General features: G+C 37.7%; 1 protein-coding gene across 2 annotated transcripts; it reads left to right on the top strand.

Moving 5' to 3' along the window:
- The first annotated feature begins 1021 nt into the window (after window positions 1-1021).
- Window positions 1022-23306, top strand: LOC103723469 (kinesin-like protein KIN-13A). 2 transcript variants are annotated; one of them, XR_015975815.2, is made up of 13 exons: window positions 1022-1624; window positions 2188-2409; window positions 5358-5534; window positions 7927-8031; window positions 12256-12333; window positions 12486-12567; window positions 16109-16271; window positions 17298-17630; window positions 17843-18061; window positions 18164-18758; window positions 18856-18921; window positions 22601-22906; window positions 23014-23306. XR_015975815.2 is itself a non-coding variant. In XM_088716954.2 (12 exons), exons 1-12 carry the CDS (start codon window positions 1424-1426, stop codon window positions 22781-22783), a joined length of 2424 nt encoding a protein of 807 aa, XP_088573080.2. In that variant the 5' UTR covers window positions 1022-1423; the 3' UTR covers window positions 22784-23306. The 2 variants fall into 2 exon arrangements, 1 of the variants encoding a protein (XP_088573080.2); XM_088716954.2 differs by having other exon boundaries at window positions 22601-23306.
- The last annotated feature ends 851 nt before the right edge of the window (window positions 23307-24157 follow it).

Here is a 24157-nt window from a genome sequence, read left to right as displayed (position 1 = left end):
TCTTCTGTTGTCCGCGAGCAGCCTAGATTTGGTGATTCAAGGATCTCTCTTGACGTCGGGCGAGACAGGTCCTCGTCGGAGGATTTTCTCGCTCGTTTGAGGGCGTCTGCGAGGAGGCTAGACATAGTGGAGTAGGAGGTCTGATGTGCCTATCTGGCCTACCATACTTGACTGGATAGGAATGCTCGGATCTTTGAGGACAAGTGGCTCCATCCAAGGGTGGTGGCAACTAGAGCCTTGCTTCATGCATCAGAGGTCATTAGCAGTACACCATCCTATTTCCCCAAGACGGCTAGGGATATCTAGGACTCCTACTTAGCTGAGTCAGCAACCAGGCTCGTCTTTGTTTTCTAGGAGCCTCCACCTCCTAGCTTTCTTAAGGTAAATTTTGATGGCAATACTGCTGAGAGAGGTGAGTGGAGGGAGTAGGCTTTGTTATCAGAGACTGCCACTCGAGACTTGTAGCGGCTGGCAGGCGACGAATCTATGACACTTCTGTCATTAGAGCAGAATTGAGGGCGGCATGGGAGGGCGTATCCTATGTGAGGCATGCTTTGGGTGCAGATTGCATCCACCTGGAGGGGGACCCAGCTACTGTGATTGAGGAGATTCGAGGGTGACACATCGCGACGGACGGACAATTTCTGCTTCACGATATTCGAAGGATGGCGGGGGATTGTGGCTCCTTCAGGGCCACTTATGATTATTGGAAGACGAACATCGCAGCCGATTGGGTGGCCTCCTTCGTGGGGCATTACTCTGGGGTTTTCTTTGGATGAACCAGGCAGATGTTTCTTACTCTCTTCGCCAGTTTTTTTTTTTTTTTTTTGACTTTATTGACTATACTCATATGCATATGGTGTGACGAGTTGGTGTAAAAAAAACAAAAAAAAAAGCAAAAAAATAAAACAAAACAATGGAAAAACAAAAACAAAAACAAAAATAAAATCCCCCTCTTTTGTACGGAAAAAAGAAAAAAAATCCACCCCCTTTCTATCCCTCCCCTTGTCCGTGATCAAGCACACGAAAAAACCTCATACAGCATTGTTATATGCATCATCTCCTCCCACGGGCCCCTGCAGTACCTCCAACATCTCTCGCTTTCATTCGCAAGGAACTGCACCCCCCTCCCACCTAACTAAAAGGGACAGGCGAGAAACGAGGACACAAATCTCCGCTCCGCCCCCAGTCCTAAAATTAGGGTTTCTCCCTCCCCGATCCCAGTCCCCATTGTGCCTAATTCTCCAAAAACGCTGCAATTCCTGGCATTTCCGCCTCCGATCCATCCAGATTCTCCTCGATTGGATGATCTGCGGGTCTCCGTAGGGATCGGGTTCTCGGTAAATCTCGTGTTCCTTAGATCGAAGGAGGTGGTTGATAGGGAGCCGGAAAGTTGGCGCCCCAACGCAGGTCGCAGCGCCACATGGGTGGCCAGGTGCAGCAGAGCAACGCCGCGGCGGCGGCGGCGGCTCTGTATGACCACCACCCCGGCGGGGCGGCGGGGGCTGGCGGGGACGCCGGGGATGCGGTCATGGCTCGGTGGCTCCAGTCCGCCGGCCTCCAGCACCTGGCCTCGCCGCTTGCTTCCGCTGACCAGCGCATGCTCCCCAATCTCCTCATGCAGGTACTGGATCTTGCTTCAATCTGAGATGATTCTTCTTCTGTTTTTTTTGGTAATGTTTTATATTAAAAACTTAAGTTTAATGGACTCTCGCGTAGTGGTACTAGAGGCAGATCTCTCCTTTTTGCGTCGTGTCATGATTAAACTTGATGATTGTTTCTTTCCTCTCTCGGATTTAATCCTAATTTTATAATATGGCGATTTAATTGGATCCTGTTTGCTTTATTGGTTTCACATAGGGCAGTCTTGCGTTTTCAAGATCTGGGTTAATCTTCATTTTGTTAAGATCGGGGAATATTTGTAATGCTGGAAAGTAATGTTCCTTTTTTTAAAAAAAATAAAAAGTTCTCAAATTTCGAAGCATGTAAATGTTGGTTTATATCCTGCTTGTTTACTTGTGTTGCTGGAGTATTCTTTTGCGATGTGTCATTCACTGTGGATTAATTTTGGCCATTACAAATATTGGTGTTATCTAAAGAATATACAATGACATTGTTTCTGGTGCTTTTATTGGCTCTGATCCTGTAGTTTAGAATATCCTTTTATTTTGGGTGCTGTGGAGACAGGGTTATGGGCCACAGACTGTTGAGGAGAAGCAGAAACTCTTTAAAGTTTTAAGGAATCTGAACTTTAATGGGGAGTCTGGTTCTGATCCATACACTCAAACGGCCCAAAGCATGGGAGCGGCAGGTGCAACAGATGGCTTTTATTCACCCGAACTCAGAGGGGAGTTCGGAGCTGGTCTTTTGGATCTTCATGCTATGGATGACACTGAACTTCTTTCTGAGGTATGATCCTTATGAATGCCAAGAAAACCATTTTGTAAATCCATTCCTCCATGAAACTTGCACTGTGTTTCATTTTTCAATTAACATTCTATATTGTATCTATTTTATTTTAGAGGGCATCATAAGTTTACACTTCATAGCAAGTTACTCATATCTTTGTTTATTTGAAGCTTAATTAACTTCGCTACTTGAACATTTTCCTTGACAAATATCCTTATTGGTATAATTTAGAAGTATGCTCTTTAAAAACCAATATCCCCTAGAAATCATTTATCATTTTGTTTAATGTTGAAGAAGGATATAGAGAGATGCTTCAGAAGAAAGAAACAACAATGAGACTTCATTTTGTAGTTTCCTGAAAGAAGTATCTGGTTAGTACCAAAAAAAAGAAGTATCTGGTCATGCTTGTTCTAAAGCCATGCGCAAATAAGAATATATCATAACTGTTAATGACTGCACTTGAGAACTAGGAAAGAATGAAAATGCCTGTGCTTGGTGGGAGAGGCCGTCATCATCATGACATGGGAATGGGCTTTTGAATAGCAACTCTTAACAAATTTTATCTTTAATAAATAAGGTATTCACATACAGCACATCATGAACTTTGGTGCATAGCTAGATCCTTGCATCTCATTATTTGCATGCAAACTACTGTGATCTAGCCATCTTTATTTTATTTAATTTTTTTGTTGGAAGTATGTATAAGACATGCTTATGCCTGATTTGATCATCAATATTTTCTAACATACAACGTAATTACATATTGTCTCCATTGACATTCGACTATCATCATAATGTGCTTGGATTTCCTGCTCTGTCTAATTGATCTTGGTCGTTTGTAAGCTCGTCACATCAATTCACATGTAATTCCCATGCTTTTTCTTCTTTCTCCATCTAATGATTCTAATCTAAATTGTCCATGTGCTTAACTGGTCTATTAGTTGCTCATGCAGTGCATGTGCTAAAAACTAGTATGTTTTTATGCCCTTCAACCCTTATTTTGTTTTGTGGGTGGGGGTTCCTGTCTTGCACAAACCTGCATTATTGAAGCATATTATTAGTTGCATAATTTTCATGTAGGTCAAGAGATATGACCAACTGATTTTTATTTTCTTGACTAGGCATGCTTTATGGTTTATGGGATTTTCTCCAAATATATAGTTTTGTGAAATAAGAAATTCTCTCATAGTATGTTCTGTTTTCATCCTCCCAACTGATGTTGTACGTACCCCTGCATCTTGTGCATTTCTACATAAGCCCATATCAATCTCTTTTAACCAACATACCGACATATCCACATGTAAGTGCAATATGCTAAGGTACATGATAACAATAATGATAACTAAGCTTTATCCTATAAATATAGGGTTGACTAGGAGGCAATAAATGCCTCCACTATTTTAAAGAAGGCCCCATAAATGGATTAATAAAATGCTATTCTTAATACTTTGACATCAGCCTCCCATGTATTGTGCCAACATTCATAGCTTTGACTGGCTGGTGGTGTGTGAAAGAACTAATGAGAAAATGAAATGAAAACCGAAGGAAAAAATTTATTGTTTTGAAGGAGATGCACAATTGAGACCACCAGCATGTAGGTAGTCTACTTTATCCTTAGAGCAAAACTATAAACATGCTACTTTGTTCAGAGCCACCTTGAAACTAGATTTTAGTTGTTTACCATGTCAAATTTGGTAGAGAATGCAAAGAGAGTTTTATGTTTTGAAAGTGAAAATGCTTATTCATTTTTTAAGAGAAATCTGTTTCATTTAATTGTATAAGTGCAATCATGTAGATCCTTTGATGAATACATGATCAATAAATCTGATTAAACAATTGATGTATTGATCATTCAATAAAATTTATATTTCCAACTATGATTTAATTAATGAAATTGACAGTAAACTAATTAGATCTAATTCATATTATCTGAACATGTAATATTCAACTTTAAAGTGTAATACTTGGTTTTGTCCCGAGGGCCAAGAAAACATTATGGTAATTTCACTAGTTTTGGCTTCAGCTTGATTAGTAGTTGTTGTATAAAAAAAGGAGTAAATTCAAGTAAAAAGTAGAAAATTTACGAGTACGGAGAAATCTTTTAGATGCTACATTACTTTGTTTCTTCTGATGAAGATCTGATACTTATAGGCTGTGAATCATTTCTAAATCACTAGCTAATATCGACTATTAAGCACCAAAAGTTTAATGCCAATACGATTACTCATATAATATTGTATGTATGGAAGGCAATGAGATAGTCTAAAGAAGTTAAATATTCATAGGAAGATGAGATATAACTGTTACATATGTTGGAGCCTTGTATGCCTTGTTCGGTGAATCAACTAAGTGTTCAGCAGGGAAAAAAATTGACACAATGAACTTGGAGAAACAAAAAGTCATTTTAATGAATTTTGAAGATTGAACCAGCCTCTTGAGTTATTTCATATTGACTAATATAAAAACTTTGATTCTTAATTTTAGGCATAAAAATTTAAGGGAATAATTAGCTTGTGGAATGGGGAAGGTGGTATATATGCCATCACTTTTCTTCAATGTGTTGTGACTGTGGTAGGCTTCATTTTGTTTGTCTCTTTTTCATCATTTGTATGATTATTAAGCATTGACAAGCTGGCCAGGGAGATGCTGATTATGCAAAAGCAACAGAGAAAGTGAAGGAATGAGGTTCTTTTATTAGCAAACCTACAAATGATGCCATGAAGTTTTTTGACTATTGAATTGTCTATCTGGGATCAAACTGTAATACAGTTCTGTTGAAGAGCTTGTAATTTAATCTTTCACTGTTGATTACTTTTCATCATGAATGTAGATGAAAATTATTACTTAATAAAAGTTATTTTTTCCTTGGATGATGTTGATATCACATGCTATGTTTCCACTTTTTTTTGAGCTCTAGTCACCATTTGTGCTTCATTTTCTCCTTGCAGCATGTAATGTCAGAACCATTTGAGCCATCACCATTCATGCCTACCAGTGGTTTTGATAATAATGATGATGCAGTACCTAGCAAGCAACAAGGGCCAGCAGACAGCAATATTAGACAATCAGTTAGTGAAAGAGAAATTAGCTCAAAAGAGACAAATGTAGCCAAGATTAAAGTTGTGGTAAGTAAACTCCCTATAATCATATAAGCTTTATGTCATAGGGTGAGAATGCATTCTGGTGCTTCACGTTGTTGATGCCTTTGTGTTTTGAAAATTGCACATGGATAGTCTGGATACTTATATTCGAAATTAGAGTTGTTTTAATACACTTAGGTTTCAAAATACATGGGAAAGAGTTTGAGATACTTGAGTTATAAAATGGCTTCATACCCTAATCCTATCATAACACCACAAAAAAGTGGATATATTTTCCAAAAGTTTCATTTCTCATAATAACCCTAATGAGATTCTTCCTTAGATGTTTGAAGTTTGAACCATGCTAAACTTTTATAGAAAAGGATCTTAACATTGCTGGACTCCAAGAAGGGGTCCATGGGGCATGTTTCAATGATAAGAGTCCCACATCTACAAAATCCAAATTCATAGTGATTTGTTGGTCATAGAAAAACCTAAGATTATCTAGATTAAGAGCATAATATACCACATAAACATTAAGAAATTTTATGAGGAAGGCATATTAACACCCAGTCCATGCTTATTTTTTTTAAATTTTTCCTATATCTGAAATTTTTAGTAGTAGGCAAATGCATTTGCGCACAGTTTATTAATTTATTATACCTTTATCTGCAACAAGATGCCACCTTTGTCAATGTAAGAGTGCTGCTATTCAGGCTGTTTTTCAGTATCTTAACCCTAATGTTCTGATTTGCATCTCCTATTCCTGCAACCAATATTTTTATTTTCATCCTCACGTATGTTCCCTTGGAAGTTGTCAAGTCTAAGTGGCACAGATCAGAACTCTCTAGGGTATCAATTCCCTGCATTTGTGGGCTGGACCATTCTACCTGCCATATGGGTAGTACTCAACCAAGTCCTTATTCTACCATCCGGTTGAATTATTTTATTGTTGGTATCAGTTTATGGGTTTTTATGGTCACAGTTCTGCTTGATTGGTCGACAAATGTTTCCTTTCCAGTGGAGATACTTAAATGTCTTTATGGATAATTTGTTTAGTTTATAGGTTCTGGCAGAAGACTGTTGCCCCTCCAATCATTTATGACTGAGGTTGATGTGAGCAATAACTTAATTGGCCCTTTATGGTCATGGAGGACTAACAAATTAAGCTTGAGAGATTGAATGTAGACTGAAGATATATATATGATTCGGAGAGAACAAAAAGGACAGCACAAACAAAATAGTCTTGTTTAGAAAAGGCACTAACATATCTTCCACATGTTCCAAATACGAGGACAGATGTGTAATTTTTTCAAGAAGTCTGTTATAAGGGGATATGCCTTTTTGTTATCTTTAATGTGCAGCATCTGAAGTACTTCGATATTGAATTATAATGTTAAGATCCTCCAGAGGTGAGTTCTGGATGAATTTATCATCACACCCAGGTTTCAAGCAATCCAAATCTTGTTATTATTGGTATTGCTGAAATAATCATTGTACTGCCCTTTAGTGTAGTACAAGCTGTTCTCTTCATACCTAAGGTTGAAATTATGAATTTTGTTTTTGGGTCTGGTCAGGCCAAATGAGTTTATGTTTGGGTTTCTGAATTTCAGCTGAAAAATATTTTTTTTGTAAAAAATTATAATCATAAAGATAAAATGAACCATGTTTATTAGATGTGATAATAATGTAGATTATATTGTTCTGAAACGTGACAATAATGTATATTATATCATTTTGAACCTAATATTATTTTTGGTTTTAGTGATCGAAAATATATTTAAATTGTTCAGAGATAAAAGTACAGAGAACTCTCAAAAAAGAATAATAATTAGAAAAATATTATGTAATAAATTTGACTAGGCACCATTTTAAGATAAAAAATGTTATTTGTTGGAAATCGACTATATTAGAAATTATGCATTCTTAAAAAAAGCTTTCTACAATTTACAATATTTATATTTAAATCTGTAAACTTAAGTTATTTGGAGATCCTTCATGAAATGTAAGCTCTGAAAAGTCATATTTAACTTTTACCAATTTAAAAGAATAGTTTAACTTTAACATTCTTTCACATCCATTTCTTTTAACTTTTTAAATTATTTTTTGTTTTTTTAGATCCCTTGCATATTTGAGTTGGTGTTGGAAAAATGCGCCCTAGGAAATTGATACATCACCTGTGAGCAAGCTTTATGTTAGCAAATATGAAGGAGAGTGATAAAATTTTGAATATACCTTTCGATTGATTTACTTGGCTGAAACTAGCCAAAGCTGGCTCAGAACTGATTGATGCCACTGAAACTAGGGCGGTTCTGGATTAGTTCAGTTGGAACGGCAAACCTTGCTTAAAACATTTATTAATTTGTTTCTGTAGATTTTGAGATATGCTTAGAAGTCTGATAAACTGGTTCCTCCCCCTCCTTTCCCACCATTGCAGGTACGTAAAAGGCCTTTGAACAAGAAGGAGATTTCCCGAAAAGAGGATGATATCGTCACTGTACATAATAATGCATATTTAACTGTCCATGAGCCTAAGTTAAAGGTTTGTTATCTTTTCTGTCTGCAGAATGTTATATAATCTTAATCTTGATTGTCTTCTTCCTACCAAAAAAATGTTAATCATCTTCTTTACCACGACTCTCAGGTATTTGTTTTTGAATGAGTTCAACCGGTTGCTAAGCATGCAGTGTAAATTAATATTGCAAAACCTTTGTATGCATGATTTACAACCCAGGACATTTTTTTCCATTACATGATTGATTGTTATATGTTCATAAACTATTGTCTTTGCAGAGTTATTTTTATTATTTGGTTTTTAGGGATAAGATGGTTCTTCATAAGTGTATCAAATTTTTCTCATGCATTATGCAATCTCTCAACACCTATATAAATATTCAGTTGGTTTTTTTCAGCAAGTTACCATGTGAAGTGTTTTTCTGTTTGGCATTCATTATTTATTTGCAAGTAATGGGCTTATATCTATTTGGTCTTTTCTAAATACTGGCAATTCAATTTAATTAAATGCAGACTTTGAAGCAACATGACCCAATTGTTTGCATTTTCTGTATGGCTCCACATGCGAAAGAATAATTTTAATAAGTATAGCAACTTTAAATATTCTCAACAAGCCACCACAGGGTCTGCCGAACCGGGCCGAACCATCCGGTTCCGGCAGCACCAAGCTGACCTGGTGCGAAATTGGGTCGGATCGGCTATTCTATTCAGTTCCGCCCGAAACTGCTATTGGATCGACCGGAATCGGTCCTTTACCGGCCGAAACCAGTCGATTCGGTGCCGACTCGGTGCGAACCGGCCGGTTCACAACAAGTCACCCCGATTTCGAACCGATTGGATATGATATTATTGCCACTCTCGGGCCTTCCCAACACTATTTCAAAGCAGCTCCACCGCTTTTTCTTCCTAAAAAAATCACAAATAACACCGATTCAAACTATCAAAAGGAGGATCCAAGGCTAAATAAGGTGTGCTTCCTCTTTTCTATCTCCTTTCCTTCTTTTTTTGGGAGAAGGGTTTGAAAAAATAGCTCAACAATTATAAAATAAATGGAGGTCATGCCAAAAATTTCGATTTGGGCTTAATTTTTTTATATGTTGTAGATTTATGGACGATGTATACGCCGACATAAAATTTTTTAATTTTTGAATTATATATAATTTTTAAAAATTAAAATTATGTTTATAGATTAAAAAATAAAAAAATGATGATTTGTATCAGTTTAAATTAATCAGATGTATCATTTAGGTTAAATCGAGATCATAGAAACATCAAAAAAACATCAAAAAAATATAAAAAATGTTAAATTAGACTTAAATTCATAGAAAAAGTTTGAAAAGAGTCATTACCAATTATTTTTTTTGTTGAAAACTCCCAAAAAAAAAATTAGAGTTTGCCACAGACCGGCACGCCCTACCGGTTCGGTACCGGTTTAGCGGACCTTGGGCCACCATAACTTAGATTCATACCTTTGACTTCTAGGCTGGTCTATTTGTTATCTCTTCATATAGGCTTAATTAGTGGAAACATATTATCGGCTGTGCATGGTTATAAAAATCTAGCCCTAGAGTTTTTATTTCAGGATTGGTGATTACAGCTTACTCTTGTGAAGTTAGATGTACCTTTTATAATTATTCTGAGGTGGAGGAAAGGTGGATATTGTGTGGTCGTATGATTTCCCTTTATAACTAAAAAAAGTTAAATCCTTCATACAAACAAATAGATTTTAGAATGATGATAACCTTTGAAAATCAAAAACTAATTTGATTTATTTGCTCTTCTTTGGTAAAGTTTATAGCTGCTAACCTGTTCTTTCAGCCTTTGGCTTGCTAACACTGTGATAGAGGCATGCACAGCAGCTCAAAGGCTGATTCAACATATTGTTGACAGTATGTGCAATTTTTTGAGTTGAGTGCTTGAGGCTTATGCCCTGAACTGCCCCAAGGATTGTTCCTTGTCTTTATAGGCTGAACTTTCCTGGCCTTCAGCTTCAGCTTTTTAAAAAATTGCTACTGAGGTCTATAACGAGCACAAAGTCGAGGTAACTTTGGATCAATAATATCAGATTCTTAGCAATGAGATTATGAGTGGGAGGTTTTGTGAACTCATAATTCCCTGTGCTTCATTTAGGAACTAAAAGTTATTTTTGGAAATTAAGGGTTATGGCTATCCAGGGAATTTGTTTCCATCATTATAAGCTCTCATAGTAATGAATAAGGATTAGATTTTTTTTTATTATTGTAAAAGCTTAATAAAATTGTAGTTGTTATTTTAAGAAACAATTCTTCAGGATATTTGGTTCTTAACTTTTGTTGAGACCAGCATCTTGAGTCCTTGGTGGTGAGATGCCAAGTTCTTTAATCAAGAGGATGCAATAACCTAGCTTATTTTCTTAGCCTTTTTATACTTTAGTTAATTTATAAAGAACAGAAAGTTGATTCTTTATTGCCCCTACTGCCTCATCGTTTTGACTCGAAGAAAGGATTGCATTGTTATAAGCAATTGGTTATATGTGGGGAACCCTTGGAGTATGATTCTTAAAATTTATAATTCTTGTAATGCAAGAGCTTACGAAGTTTCGACTTATATCTGAGGGTCTATGGGGTTCTGAGAAATCTTTTTTATATTAGTAACTCCTGAATGATTTTTCTATTTGAAGCAATTTTGCATTTGGAGGAACTGTGATCTATTGCCTTGTATCGGAAAACTTGTACCTTCACTTTCGTTTTAAGGTGTTATCAAAGTGATGTTCCTGGAATGAAGAAAATAGGGAAGGTACTTAGTGGTGGACACTTTTTTGTTATAGGCCCTACTATTGTTTGCTATTCTGATTTTTTCTCGAACTCTACAAGATTTGAAAGTACACTTAGGCTAGTAGGTTTGTTTGGGTTTTTGGGGTTAAAAGGAGATTTTCTTTTATCAGTATAGAGTTGACTTTTCATCCTTCCAGCTCTAATTATATGAAAAACATTTCTGTATGCCATTATTAGAAAAGATTTGAATATATATAGTTCTTGACTTCTCTTAAAATAAACCTTTTTCCGTGGCTTCAATGCATGCTTGTTTCTGAGACAGGCAAACCAAATCCTCATTTTGATCCTTTTCATCTAGTTGGATCAAGAGAAAGCAGGAAGTTTGATTGAGGATAGGTGCTTCCATTGATTGTCCAAACCTTTTGTCTTTACATTAGAAGTTGATGATCAAAGAATTGTAGCAAGCCATGAACCTGCGAACCAAGAGCCGATATAGAAATGCCTTATATGCTGGTTGCGCCTGACCTAAATGTGGATGACTTCACCATTCCTTTTAATCAATCTGAAGAAATTGTTGTAGTTCGTCAAAGTTCAAGTATGTTACAAATATCTGTAATTTCTTTTTTGGGTTCTGGTTGCTTTAGGGTCCTGCTAGTGTAAAGGTTGAACTTGAGCTGAACTATTCTACAGCTGAAGCACATGATGTTGTGGGATAGACCATGACTCGGGCCAAGATCAAGCATCTTGTCAACAGCAGCTGAAAGTTGTAATACCAAATGAAAACAATGTCAAACATGAAGCTGAGTCCAAACCCAACGGATTGTGAGAAGCTTCCTAATGCAACCTGAATTTTATTTCTTGAAGTTTGGGTGAGAATGAATGGCTGAAACATTCAATGGCTTCCTAGCTGAAAACAGGTTTGGTCAGTGGCACGTGTTTCCTTGCTAATCGCCGCTCTTAATATTAGGCTCTACCCTTGTTTCTTCACTTGTTTTAGTTGGTGTAGATTCTAGAACGTTCTGAAAGACTTGTACAAAGTGTAGTTGAGTTTGCATGAGTTTCTTTAGGTAGTGAAAGATACAATTAGTGATTAATATAACTATTAGAAAGTCAATACGCTGGTTTGTTGATGAGGCTCATCACTTGCTTGTTGATGAGGGCCCAAAACCTAGACCCTTGCGGTGAGATTTCACCAATCCCCTAATGCCACACTCATGTTTAATAGGAAGATGGTTCTTGTAATTTTCTATGCTTAATCTTTTCAATTGTTTTTTCAGTGAATGTACTCTTGGTTTAGTATCTTTATTGAATCTTGAATAATTATGTTTCATTCCCCTAAAGTTTATAATTTTTTCTTTTCCTCTCATATATGGTAACAAATATTTATGCTGAATTTTGTTGGAGGCATGTGGCATATCAACCCTGTAGTGCTTAGTGCCTATCCTCTTTTTGCATCTTGTACTTACTGAAGTAACTGATTTGTAACCTTGACATGATAGGTGGACTTGACTGCATATGTGGAGAAGCATGAATTTTGTTTTGATGCTGTTCTGGATGAGCATGTTACAAATGATGAGGTAAGATCTCTCAAAATTCTATATCGCATACAATTTGTCAGTTTAATAATCTCTTCTGAAATAACTTTGATATGTTTGCACAGAGAACTAACCTGCCATTTCAATCAGCAATGTGTATCTTTGTATGATTATAATATTACTATCCTGAACAGGTATATCGTGAGACTGTAGAACCAATTATACCAACCATTTTTCAGCGGGCAAAAGCCACGTGCTTTGCTTACGGTCAAACAGGTGTGTTGAACCATGGACAAAATTAACAACCTCTATAGTAATTTCAGATGTGCAGTTTGTTTATTCATACAGAGCTCCTTTCTTGATGTATGGAAATCCAATTCATTTATTTTAAAATACTTATTGTGCTCAGGCTTGTTCAGCTTGTCTTCCTAAAACTTTGTAACCCCGTAGTAGTTAATGAAACATGTTCCTTCTTCCAATGCTGAAAAAGTTAAGCATTGTTAACATATTTATCTTTAAGTCAATAGCTCTTTGTGATTTTGATTGGAAACTGCTACTTGAGATGAAAAATACTGGTGGAGCATTCAAGTTTCATATTGAAGCTTGTTTATATTAAGTTGTTTGGTTTTAGACATGCAAGCCAATCTAGCTAGCAAATGTAGAAATAGTTGATAGGATGAGGATGATTCTAGATGGGCATCTTTTATCTACGTGATCTAGCATGTGAAATTGTTTATATAACCACGATTATATTCAACATGCTTATTAGATCTATTTTTAGGGTCTGCTTTTTCATATTTTCTCCCCATTCATTCATTTTAGAGGCTAAGTCCTTTGCAGATTTTTTTGTTTAAATCTTTATTCACTATTACCATTTAGGGGTGGTAATTTTTGACCCGACCTATAAACAACTTATTTTAAGTAAGTTTGTGTTTGGCATAAATGGGTTTGGGTCATAAATGAATCAACCTGCCTAGGCCTATTTATTAAACGGGTCGGTTTCAAGCTTAGACCTTTAAACCGTTTAACCTGTTTTGACCCGTTTAATAATTGGGTCACGTCATGACCTGACCCATAACCTGTTTAAAACCTACTTAACTCATTTCTATCCTATTTAACCCGATCTGTTTAACCCATTTAAATAGGTTAACGGGTTGGGTCGGGTTACCTGTTTAATAAATAGGTTGGGTTTAGATCTGAATTTTGACTTGTTTAATAAATAGGTGGGTTCGAGTTCACAAATTTTTGAACCGGCTTGCATCCGACTTGAGCCGTATTTGACCTGACACACCCAGGTTGCCACCCCTACTACTGTCCACGTTCCTTTTGGTCTTTGTCCTTGCTTCTTTTTAACCCTTTGTCATACTTATTTGTTCAAATATTGATAATTGAAGGCAAAGTTTCACCAGTATTTTGTATCATCATCACGATTGTCCAGACCATGGTACATCATGCCGTACTGAATCGGGCAGTTTGGGGTGTACCATACCGGTTCGGTTCTGATATATGGTATAGGGGGTGTACTAAGTGTTGGTACGCCAAACCAGCCTCTGAACCAGACGTACCGGCACGGGGACCGGTATCGAGATGGCATACCTTGGTCCAGACCCTTTTAGTAGTTTGTGGTTGGCTATGGGGCAAAAATTGTAGGGGCTTTTGTGGGAAAGCTGAGTATATTTTTATGACTTACTATCAAACTTACATAAGTTCTCTACAATTTGATAAGATCCTAGACAAGGCAACTATAGGTGACAAAGGGAAACCTTCATGGTACCTTGATAGAGATGCAACTTCGTTGGATTAGGTTAAGGGCCAATTGGAGCCCAGCTCAACCAGAAATGAACTTGACGACCCAAACCCATGTTGAAACAAGTCCAAAAGTTTCAACTGAAATACAATGAGTTAGGCCAGGTTGATTTTGAGCAAGCTTCTAATTGGGTTATCTTAAAAGCTTTATTGCGGAATTATGGGTTTAGTTTGGAAGCACCTAAGGCAAGTTAGCTTCAGGTTTGGTCACTTTAGGAGGTCTATCATGGTAGTTTGGCTTTGGCTCGGTTGAGTTGCCCAAGCTTTCTACTTGAAAGCAGCCCAAGCCCATCAAAATTGCAAGTTTGGTTGGACCTGGTTCATGCTAAACCTGCTTGGGTTGGAGCCCTTGTACCTGAAAGTTTAATTAGCATGTTGGTGGACTTATCTAATTGATTGCAATTTATGCTTATCTAACCAAAGAGCAACCCTTGAAACTAGAAGTGGCTAGATGAAGAGGGAAGAGTGCAAGGTTTTATATTGGTAACTTTCTCTGAGGAACAAATTATAAGCCAAAGAAGTAGGAACTATGTTGTAGAGCTTACTTGAAGTAGGAGCTATTGTGGGTGTGGCAGAAGTAGCTGCAAGAATGTGTTTCTAAAGAGATATTGAAGCAGGTGTATTTCTGTAGTCAGAAGTTTCCAACTGCTATAAAATATGAGAGGAATGGGAAATAAAGCTTTAAAAGTTGTTGGATCACGCTAAATACCCTGATATAACCCATATAAAGGTGAGGACTAAATCATCCAACACCAAAATTGCTATAATGTGCTGGTACGACAATAGTGTTGCTCAGACTTAAGAGTATCTACATAAACTAATTAATCTGCTTCTGTTGGCTGGATCATCCACTTTGGGTTATCTGCAACTTGTGATGGGATTGTATTGCATAATCCCTATCTATTGGATGAATCCAGTAAACCAATACTGAATGAAGTCTCTGTTTAGACACGAGAATTAAAAGCTTCAGAAGTCTTTCATGTGAAGCCTAGAGAGGTGGAAGTGGCAAATTGCTTCTAACTAGTTCTCCAACACTTAGTAGCTTAACCCTTATATTGGCGTGGCACTGCTGGATGCTTATGATCAATATGAATAGGAGGAAAAAAAATCAAAACTTACGATGAGCATCTATTGTAGTCGATCATTTCCAAGATCTAATTCTAGTTTCTTATTATTGTAGTGGAAATGCCTCACAATCTTCAGTTTTACACTTACACATAACAGAAGAAATGTTCTTGGTGGATGTAGGACCTGGTACACCCAAAATTTGTATGCAAGATAAGCCTTGAGCAGCAAGTGGTAAAGTTTTGATGGTAACTGTTACACCCTTATTACTGCAGGCCTACCTCTTCTGATAGGCTTGCTACAACATGTTTTAAGGGGTTAAAATGCCACCTTATAATAGTCACAACTCCGATGACAAAAAAAATGTCACATGACAGCTGAGAACTTGAATTCCCTTTTTAGTATGAATTATTTGTATCACAAGATTTATTTAGTTGAGATGTGAAGCTCTCATGTTTTTGCTGCTTGAAATACAGTCGATATTGAGATGCATCAGAGAATTGTGATGATGCCTTTGCCTCCTCGAGGCCTGCATAATGAAGTACCTTTTAATATCCAAGGATGCAATTTGTGCGCCTATTTTTTTATTACTTAAATGTGATTTTATATCTTCTCTGCATGGCATCCAATTTTGTCAACAAGGAAGCATTTGTGCTAGTGTGTGCTTGAAGTTCTTGCACATTTAGTGCTCATGCCAGTTTGTTTGATGATGTGTAAACTTCCTTCAGAGATCAAGAATGGAAAGGATGAAAAATGGGGCAGAACATATGGGTTAAAAATTAAAACTAATGTCTGTGTAGAGTCCTTTAAGAACAAATACAAATCTAGTGTACAAAAATAATTGGTAGCCTATATTTTTATAGGTTTATATCTTGTGCACATATTTTCATTACAACTTGTCAGTCGTCAAAATAACTATAACACTTTGATTTACTTATTTTTCCAGGTAGTGGGAAGACATACACAATGAAACCTTTGCCTCTCAGAGCTGCAGAAGACATTGTTCGGTTGTTGCGTCAGCCATATTACCGCAATCAAAATTTCAAATTGTGGCTTAGCTATTTTGAGATATATGGTGGCAAACTTTTTGATCTTCTTTGTGACAGGCGGTTGGTTTCTCTCTATCTATTAATGTCATATAACTAATGCACCTTTTTGAAGAATTTTAACTTTATGATATTTTCCTTGTCTTGCATGTGTCTAAGTTTTCAAATTTCCATGGAAAAGGTAGTAGCTTCTAAATCAATAGATCTTTGTTTGATTCTCTTTGACAGCTCATGGAAATACAAAAGGGATGCAATATCTGGCTTCAAATTCTGAGTTGTTTAATCTTCTTCGCATTATTTGCTGTATCACCCTGAACCGTCTGGTTTGGGGCGTACCAAGCTGTTCCGCCCCTTAATTCAAGACACTGGCAAGGGAGGGGGAGAGAGAGAAGAGAGGAAGAGAGAGAGGGGTGTGTGTGTGTGGGGGTGCTTTGCCCTTATTATGCAGCATAGGAGGAGAGGAGGCTCAAACCTCTCTCCCTGGGCCCCACCCTTATTACGCAGCATAGGAGGAGAGGCGGCTTGAAAGCCCTTTCTTTCTCTCCCTCTCTCGGCTCCCCCCCCCCCTCTTTTCTGCTCTTCCTTTCTGCCTCTCCCCTTTCCTCTTTGGCTCCTCTTTGTTGGTACACCACGAGTTGGCATGGCACGGTACTGTGCTGTACCATGCCGCGGGGCAACCATTATGGATCCCGGTATTGGTTCTGCTGATTTTGCTTCTTCGAGTATTTGCTCAGTAGGATTTTGCTAGATAAGTAGTTATTGAAAAAGTAACTAAGTATGTGATTGATAGATGTGCAGAATATTACTTCAGTCATGTGCAAGGTTTCATCTTAATGCTTTATGACAAAGCTCTCTAGTAAGTTCATGATGAAGAATAGCTTTATATAAAAATGTCGGATTGTGGAATGTTTCAAGTCCCAAAATACATGATGCCATCATACTAGAGACATGTTTTTTATTTTTTAATTAAACAATTGAAAATAGTCCCCAACTTGGACAGACATTGCGGGCATGTGTATGATAACTAGGTATTCTGGCATTTCCGTTTTGTCGCAAGTATAATCCTTTCCACCTAATGTTTTCCATCAGGAAACTCTGCATGAGGGAAGATGGAAGGCAACAAGTTTGCATTGTTGGATTACAGGAATTTGAAGTGTCAGATGTTCAGATTGTTGTGGATTTTATTGAGAAAGGAAATGCTGCACGAAGTACAGGTTCTACAGGAGCCAATGAAGAATCATCAAGATCTCATGCTATCTTGCAACTTGCGATTAAGAAGCACAAAGAGGTAGTTGACACCAGAAGGCAGAAAGATGGCAATGACTCTTTCAAGGGAGGCAAAGTTATTGGGAAGATCTCTTTTATTGATCTTGCTGGAAGTGAGCGCGGTGCTGATACAACAGATAACGATCGTCAGACACGGTCTATATCTTCTCAAAAGTTTTTTCTTGCACTTTCATTTGTTTATATTGTATCTTGATGTGACTACATGCCATGCAAGCAATTGTTATATTCAATTGTCTGAATTTTATTTTCCATGTGACCCTTACTAGGTGCGATCTATTGATTTCATCGTTCTTCAAAATTCTGTTTTGTGGTATTCATTGATATATTTGTACTATTTCTCACTTCAGAATTGAGGGAGCAGAAATAAATAAGAGCCTTTTGGCTTTGAAGGAATGTATCCGTGCTCTAGACAACGATCAAATTCATATTCCATTCCGTGGGAGCAAACTGACAGAGGTGCTTCGTGACTCTTTTGTCGGCAATTCAAGGACGGTTATGATTTCTTGCATTTCTCCAAATGCAGGTTCTTGTGAACATACCGTTAATACCTTAAGATATGCCGATAGGTATGATTAGGTGCATTTTATTGAACATAAGCTATATAATTGAGTAAGAATTGATGGGCTGTTATTTGATATTTAGCGACTGTTTTATTGTTATCTGAACAGGGTCAAAAGTCTTTCCAAGAGTGGTAATCCTAGAAAAGATCCAACTACTGCATCTTTAGTTCCTTCTAGCAAGGAATCAGCTTCAGCATCATCATTTCCTTTCTCGGTCAAATCGGAGGATCTTCGTGAGCAAAACCAAGAAGTGAAAGTGGCAGAACTGCCTAGGAAAAATATGGAAAGTTTTTCATATAATTCCACATCCGAGCTTGATAGGAATTCATCCAGTATGATGTCAAATTACACCCATAATGGAAGGGAAGAAAGTGGTACAACATTAGGTTCATTGGAGATGGAGAGGGTTGACATGAAAAGCAGTCAAAGCAGCTATGGTAACAAGTTATATTCTTCTGTTCAGAACTCATTTGATAGTCAGGATGAAGAAAAAGTGCCAAAGGTCTCCCCGCCTCGTAGAAAAGTTTCTAGGGAAGAAAAATCTGAAAAAGTGAACAATTGGTCAAGAAAAGACTGTGCACCAGAATTACCTGCTGCCAGCCGTAAGCAGCAACATACATTTGATTCTACTTCTAACATTGCGTCAAAGCAATATGAACTGGAAGTTTCACGTAATGATGGGGAAATTGATGCCTTACTTGAGGTAGTGAACATGTTCTTCGCTGGTACCTTCTCTTCTATTATCTACTAATAAAATTTGCTGTCTTTAACCTTTTTTTTCCTCCTCTTGATTGGTGCAGGAGGAAGAGGCTCTCATAGCAGCTCATAGAAAAGAAATTGAAAATACAATGGAGATAGTGCGTGAAGTAAGCCATCTGTCCAACTTCCATCTAGTATTTCATTTTGAAGTCCTTTTGTACCTTCCTCTTTCCAGCTTTGGCATGTATTGCGGATGTAACTGCCATCTGTCAAACTTTCTCATAACAGCTTTTATGAATTTTTGATTTCTCTCCAGGTTATTGAAATGTCCATGCATTTAATAAGATCAATAGTCATGCCGGACCAATGTGCCTGCTTGTTACCTCTCCACTTGATCACATGTGCAACTTCATGCACTTGATCACATGTGCAACTTCATGCCCGTGCATGCTATATCTTTACTGGATCAGTCTTCATGGGCTTGATTTTGTCATCAGTTGGACATGCTCTAATGTCTATTCCTTCTCACTCCACTTATTTCTCACACTTACTATATCAGATCATTTGATTACTTGTGATACGTCCTTCCTGCTAAGGACTTAATCTATGACAACTGTGCATGTGAATGAACATCACTCTGTTATGTGACAATATCCCTCTACATGCATACAATTTTTTGCACTTAAGTTAATATCAATTTCATGTGCCATGCATGCGTATAATAATATGTGCCACTTAGTCTTAATCATCAGTATGGGGTTATCGCTTGGTGCAATGGTAAAAGGCATATATATGTTCGCCATCACAGTCATGCATATGATTACATTGCCACTCAGAAGTATTTGATGAAATGGTGGTGTTTATGTCAGTCAATTACTGTCCCTTTTGATGGGATGCTGAATAAGTGCATGAATAAGTGCATCTAGAAACAATTTGACTTGTGTTACTATTGCTCTCGATGGGAATGCTACCTGCACCCCTCCTACCCAAGGAAAAAAAAAACATGCGATCCAGAGCCATTTTTATTTCATTTACAAATTGCTGGTGTTTTATGCATGGTTTTTTAACTCAGTGATTAGAGTCAAATTTTGCTGAATTGGGTTGTAAACTACCACAAATCTATATTAATTGGACCACAAAAGATTGCACAATCTAGGGTTGGATTTCTTGTGCTTTTAGAGGATAAGTGGATCTGTCAACTTTCCCAGCCCAATATTCATTTACATGCATTAGTCACGGAGCCACAACTTGCAATGTTTTACCTTTTAAACCTTCAGTTCCTAAAGTCATAATAGTTAAGTCAGCACTTGTATCACTTCTAGCAACATTCATTGAAGATCACTACCATTTGATGTTTTGCCCCTTACAATTGCCTTTTGCTCTAGCACTTACGCACAAGAAACAGTTCACATGCATTCATGAAATTGTTATACCAAAATTTTATATTTAGGTGCCATTTGGTATCTCTTTCATTTTTTCAGAAGTAGAAAAGAGATTTTATTTTTATTTTATTTCTAAATTTTAAAAATATAAATGTGGTATGGTCAATTATGTTTAATATTATAAATATGATGATGGTGGCCGAGGCAGTATAATGGTGGTAAAAACATTGAGGGCGATAGTGGTGAAGGTGGTGGTAGTGGCAGTAGGGGTGGTAGTGGTGGTATGAGTGGTGGGGGCAGAAACAATGTTGTGGTGGTGCAATGATGGTGGTGGTGGTGTGTAATTGGCGTCACATACACCGTGGTGGTGGCGACGATATTGCAGAGGGGGTGGCATGACGGTTGTGGTAGTAGAGGCGGAGGCGGCGGTGATGGTAGTAATAGAAATGATGGTAATGGCAACAACGGTGATGGTGGTGCTGGAGATGACGATAGTGGTATGGTAGAGATTGTTTTGGTGGTAGTGGTAAAAGACATGAGTTTGTTGTTTTTGAAAATAGTAAAAGCAAGAATTTCTTTTATTTGTTATAGAAATGATGAAAATGACTTGAAAAATAGAAAATAAAATAATAGCATCAAATATGTTTTTTGTCGTGGTTTCTATGATTCTATTTATAAAAATAAAAAACAAGAAATAAAAGTGACGCCACATAGGCCCTTAATCCACATATTCTTTGTACTTATGATGTTGCATATTTAGAAGATATGGATTGTGCTTAAAATAAATTTATTTTAATTCCTTTTTTTATATGTAAAAAGAGGACTTAGTAAAAAAGGATGTCTAAGCAAGGTTTGCCGTACCGCCTTGTATTGTCCGGTACAAGGTGTACCGCCTGGTATGCGACGTACCGTACCGGAAGAAAACTGGTGCGAAACACACATTCAAGTTGGTACAAGCCCTATACCGCCTATACCAAGACATACCGCCTCGTACCGAAATATACCGACCTGTACGAAGATATACTAATCTATACCGAGGCGCGTACCGATCCATACCGAGGCGTACCGAGATAAAAATTAAAAAAATGGGTAAGAGAGCTATTGCAGCACAGAAGTATACTGTACCGTATCGTATCAAACCGATAAGATACCGATACGGTACCCGGTACCGAGATTGCGGTCCTTGTGTCTAAGAGTTTTCTATGATTAGATAATAGTAATCAAACATCAATCATCTGATTAAATGGTGGTATTAATGATTCTAACGTATCTCTTATTTATTATTTATCTGTTTATTTGACAAAACATGTTTCTAAGTTGGCTCAATAGAGTCTACTTTCCTAGCATTTGCAATCCAATCCCAAACCAGGTTTTCAAACTGCTATTCATTAGTACGTATTTTATTTCTTTGATAAACTCTTTTATTTTGTTTAGCAAGGTAAGAGATATAACAGGACTAGAAGAGCTAAGAATTTAGATTTGGTTTTTATGAATCTATGAATATTATCTAAAATCAGGAATCTTTATTTAGGGAGAAATCTTTCAAAGCTATGATTCATGTTACGTAGTAGTATCTCACTCACTTAAAATCATCTAGGTGCCATAGATTTAATTTAATTCTTTGTTAAGATCAGTGTTCAGAACCTATTCGACTTGGCCCAACCCATTTTCTGGCTGGGTTGCAGGTTGGCAGTTCAAGAACCCACACCACCACCACCACCTCCCATCCCCCCCCTCTCCCGCAGGGCTCAAAGTCTCTCTTTGAAATTTTCCTTCTTCGTCTCCAATCGTATTTCCTGACCTCATCAATAATGGAGCTGACAAAAAGAGAACGCATGATCTGATCGCAGCTAGTGGCTCTGGCAATTGGCAGTCCGCCATCAATTCGTCAAGCTCCAGTTGCCATCAATAGTATTGCAACTTCCTCTGTTCTTCATCACCACTCCTCTCCCCCTTCAACAATGAAGCCTCTTTTTCTCTCGTGATTAATCCCCCCCACCATGAACCACGAACATGGCTCCTCCTCTAATTATCTTACTACATGTCAAGCCAAACCATGGGTAACTAGAGCCACACCTCAGGTGGAAGAGATCAGGGAAGAAGGCTCTGGACTCTATATTGACAACCCCTTCTTTTATTTTTTTTCCTTTATTTGAACTGCCAAGTTGAAACCATCCAAAGCATCAGTTTGGATGGTTAAACCATATAGCCTGCTGGGTCAGCTCTCACACGCAACCCCCCTCCTTTGTTTTTTTTTAACTAGTGGATGATCCATTCGGGTTTCTAAAACTTGGTTTAGATCTTACAAGTTGCAAGTAACCTGAATTTGTTTTGTACAGACTTTTCTTATATTAGTGTGATGTTTCACTTATGATAATTTTTATGTATGGATAAGTTTTGACTAAATATTTGGGTGAACAAGTACTTCAAGAGAAAGAGTCCTCATGTACTTTTGTCCATGCAGGAGATGAATTTATTGGCAGAGGTTGACCAACCAGGTAGCCGCATTGACAACTATGTGACACAGTTAAGCTTTGTGCTCTCACGCAAGGCTGCAGGTCTGGTGAGCCTTCAAGCCCGTTTAGCAAGGTTCCAGCATCGCCTAAAAGAGCAGGAGATCCTTAGCCGTAAGAAAGCACCACGATAGTTGCTTTGTTCTGATAGTTTGGGTTGTTTTTCCACTGATGCCAGGAGGCACTTGTGCCCCAAACTCAGGTTAACCATTTTTTTGATTCTTCCTACGTCTCAGTCATATCGTCAGTTGGAAAAGGTTAGTGGCTTCAAGAATATGCTTTGGTAGCGTTGAAGATGTAGGTGACTTTAGAGGTTCCCCTCTTAGTTTCAGTTTCCTTGTTTGGTTATCTGCGTTGTTTGCAGGGGCGACTGTCTGCTCTGTGAAGGCCAGGTCGTGTGGGCATGCATGTGAGATTGTCAGCCTGCAGTTTGTTTGAAGCGTGTATCTGCTATCAAGATTATGGGTTTGCTTCTGGAGGACCGTGACAAGAAAAATGAATTGGAGGAAACGATTTTTAGGTAGTTTAAGCATTGAATCTCCAGAGATGTATGTAACCCTTTCTATATCATTGTTGTATTCTTTATTTCTATATACTCATTTAAACTGACCGGTCCTGGGAAAAAGTGTGTGCAATTAATATATTGTTGATGCAAAAGATTCATCACCATTAAGTAGGGAACATATTGTTGGCTGAATTTATCAATGAAATCTCTTCATTAAAAACAAAAAAAGATCCATCTGTTCTCACAATTTAATATGATTGTGTAATCTTTATGATTACCATGGACAGTTAGAATGCGATGTCGCTGAAGGCATGGGCAGCTTGTTTGTCATAATTGATGAGCTTCGAGTGTTAAGCATCTATGAAGATATCTGTAGATTTATTGTATTGTGCATGGACAGGTACCATGGAGCGCAGATATATTGGTACGTGTATGCATTGGTACCTGGACTCTTGTGCTTCAGTCCTGTAACGTATGCATTGGTACCTGGACTCCTATGCTTCAGTCCTGTTTAAGAAGAGATGGGCCACCAGTAAGCACTCTTGGGTGCCTTCGCCACCCTCGTTTAACTATAAGCCTCAAGCAGCCGCAGTAACTCCCTCCTAGTATCAGCCTGCTAGGGATCAGGAAGGAAGGCCCCCTCATGCCACAGGAGAGAGTCCACCGCTTGTTACCGTGCATTCATGGAAAGCCATCTGAAAATTGGGTAGAGCCAGAAGCAGGGACAGGGACATGTCCTATACGGCAGGGGATAAAAGGCCTTCTGAATACATAGAGAGAGAAATTAGGATATGCGGGGTGGATCTCTATTGAGATCCGGTCAAATCTTGATTGGACGATAAGGATCCTATATATCTATGTATGCAATCTCAGATTTATTGTTCTCTTTCTATGTATACATATAACATCCAATTCAATTTTCCACAATAGCATCTTGAAGTTGATTTTCGCATCATGATATACCGAGATTCCAATAACATAAAACATGTTGCTCCATACAAGC

The sequence above is a fragment of the Phoenix dactylifera genome, chromosome 2 (genome assembly GCF_051530095.1).
Source record: "Phoenix dactylifera cultivar Ajwa chromosome 2, Ajwa_hap1_PhDact_Kaust_v1.1, whole genome shotgun sequence".
NCBI lineage: Eukaryota > Viridiplantae > Streptophyta > Magnoliopsida > Arecales > Arecaceae > Phoenix > Phoenix dactylifera.
This window is presented reverse-complemented; position numbering and strand designations above follow the sequence as displayed.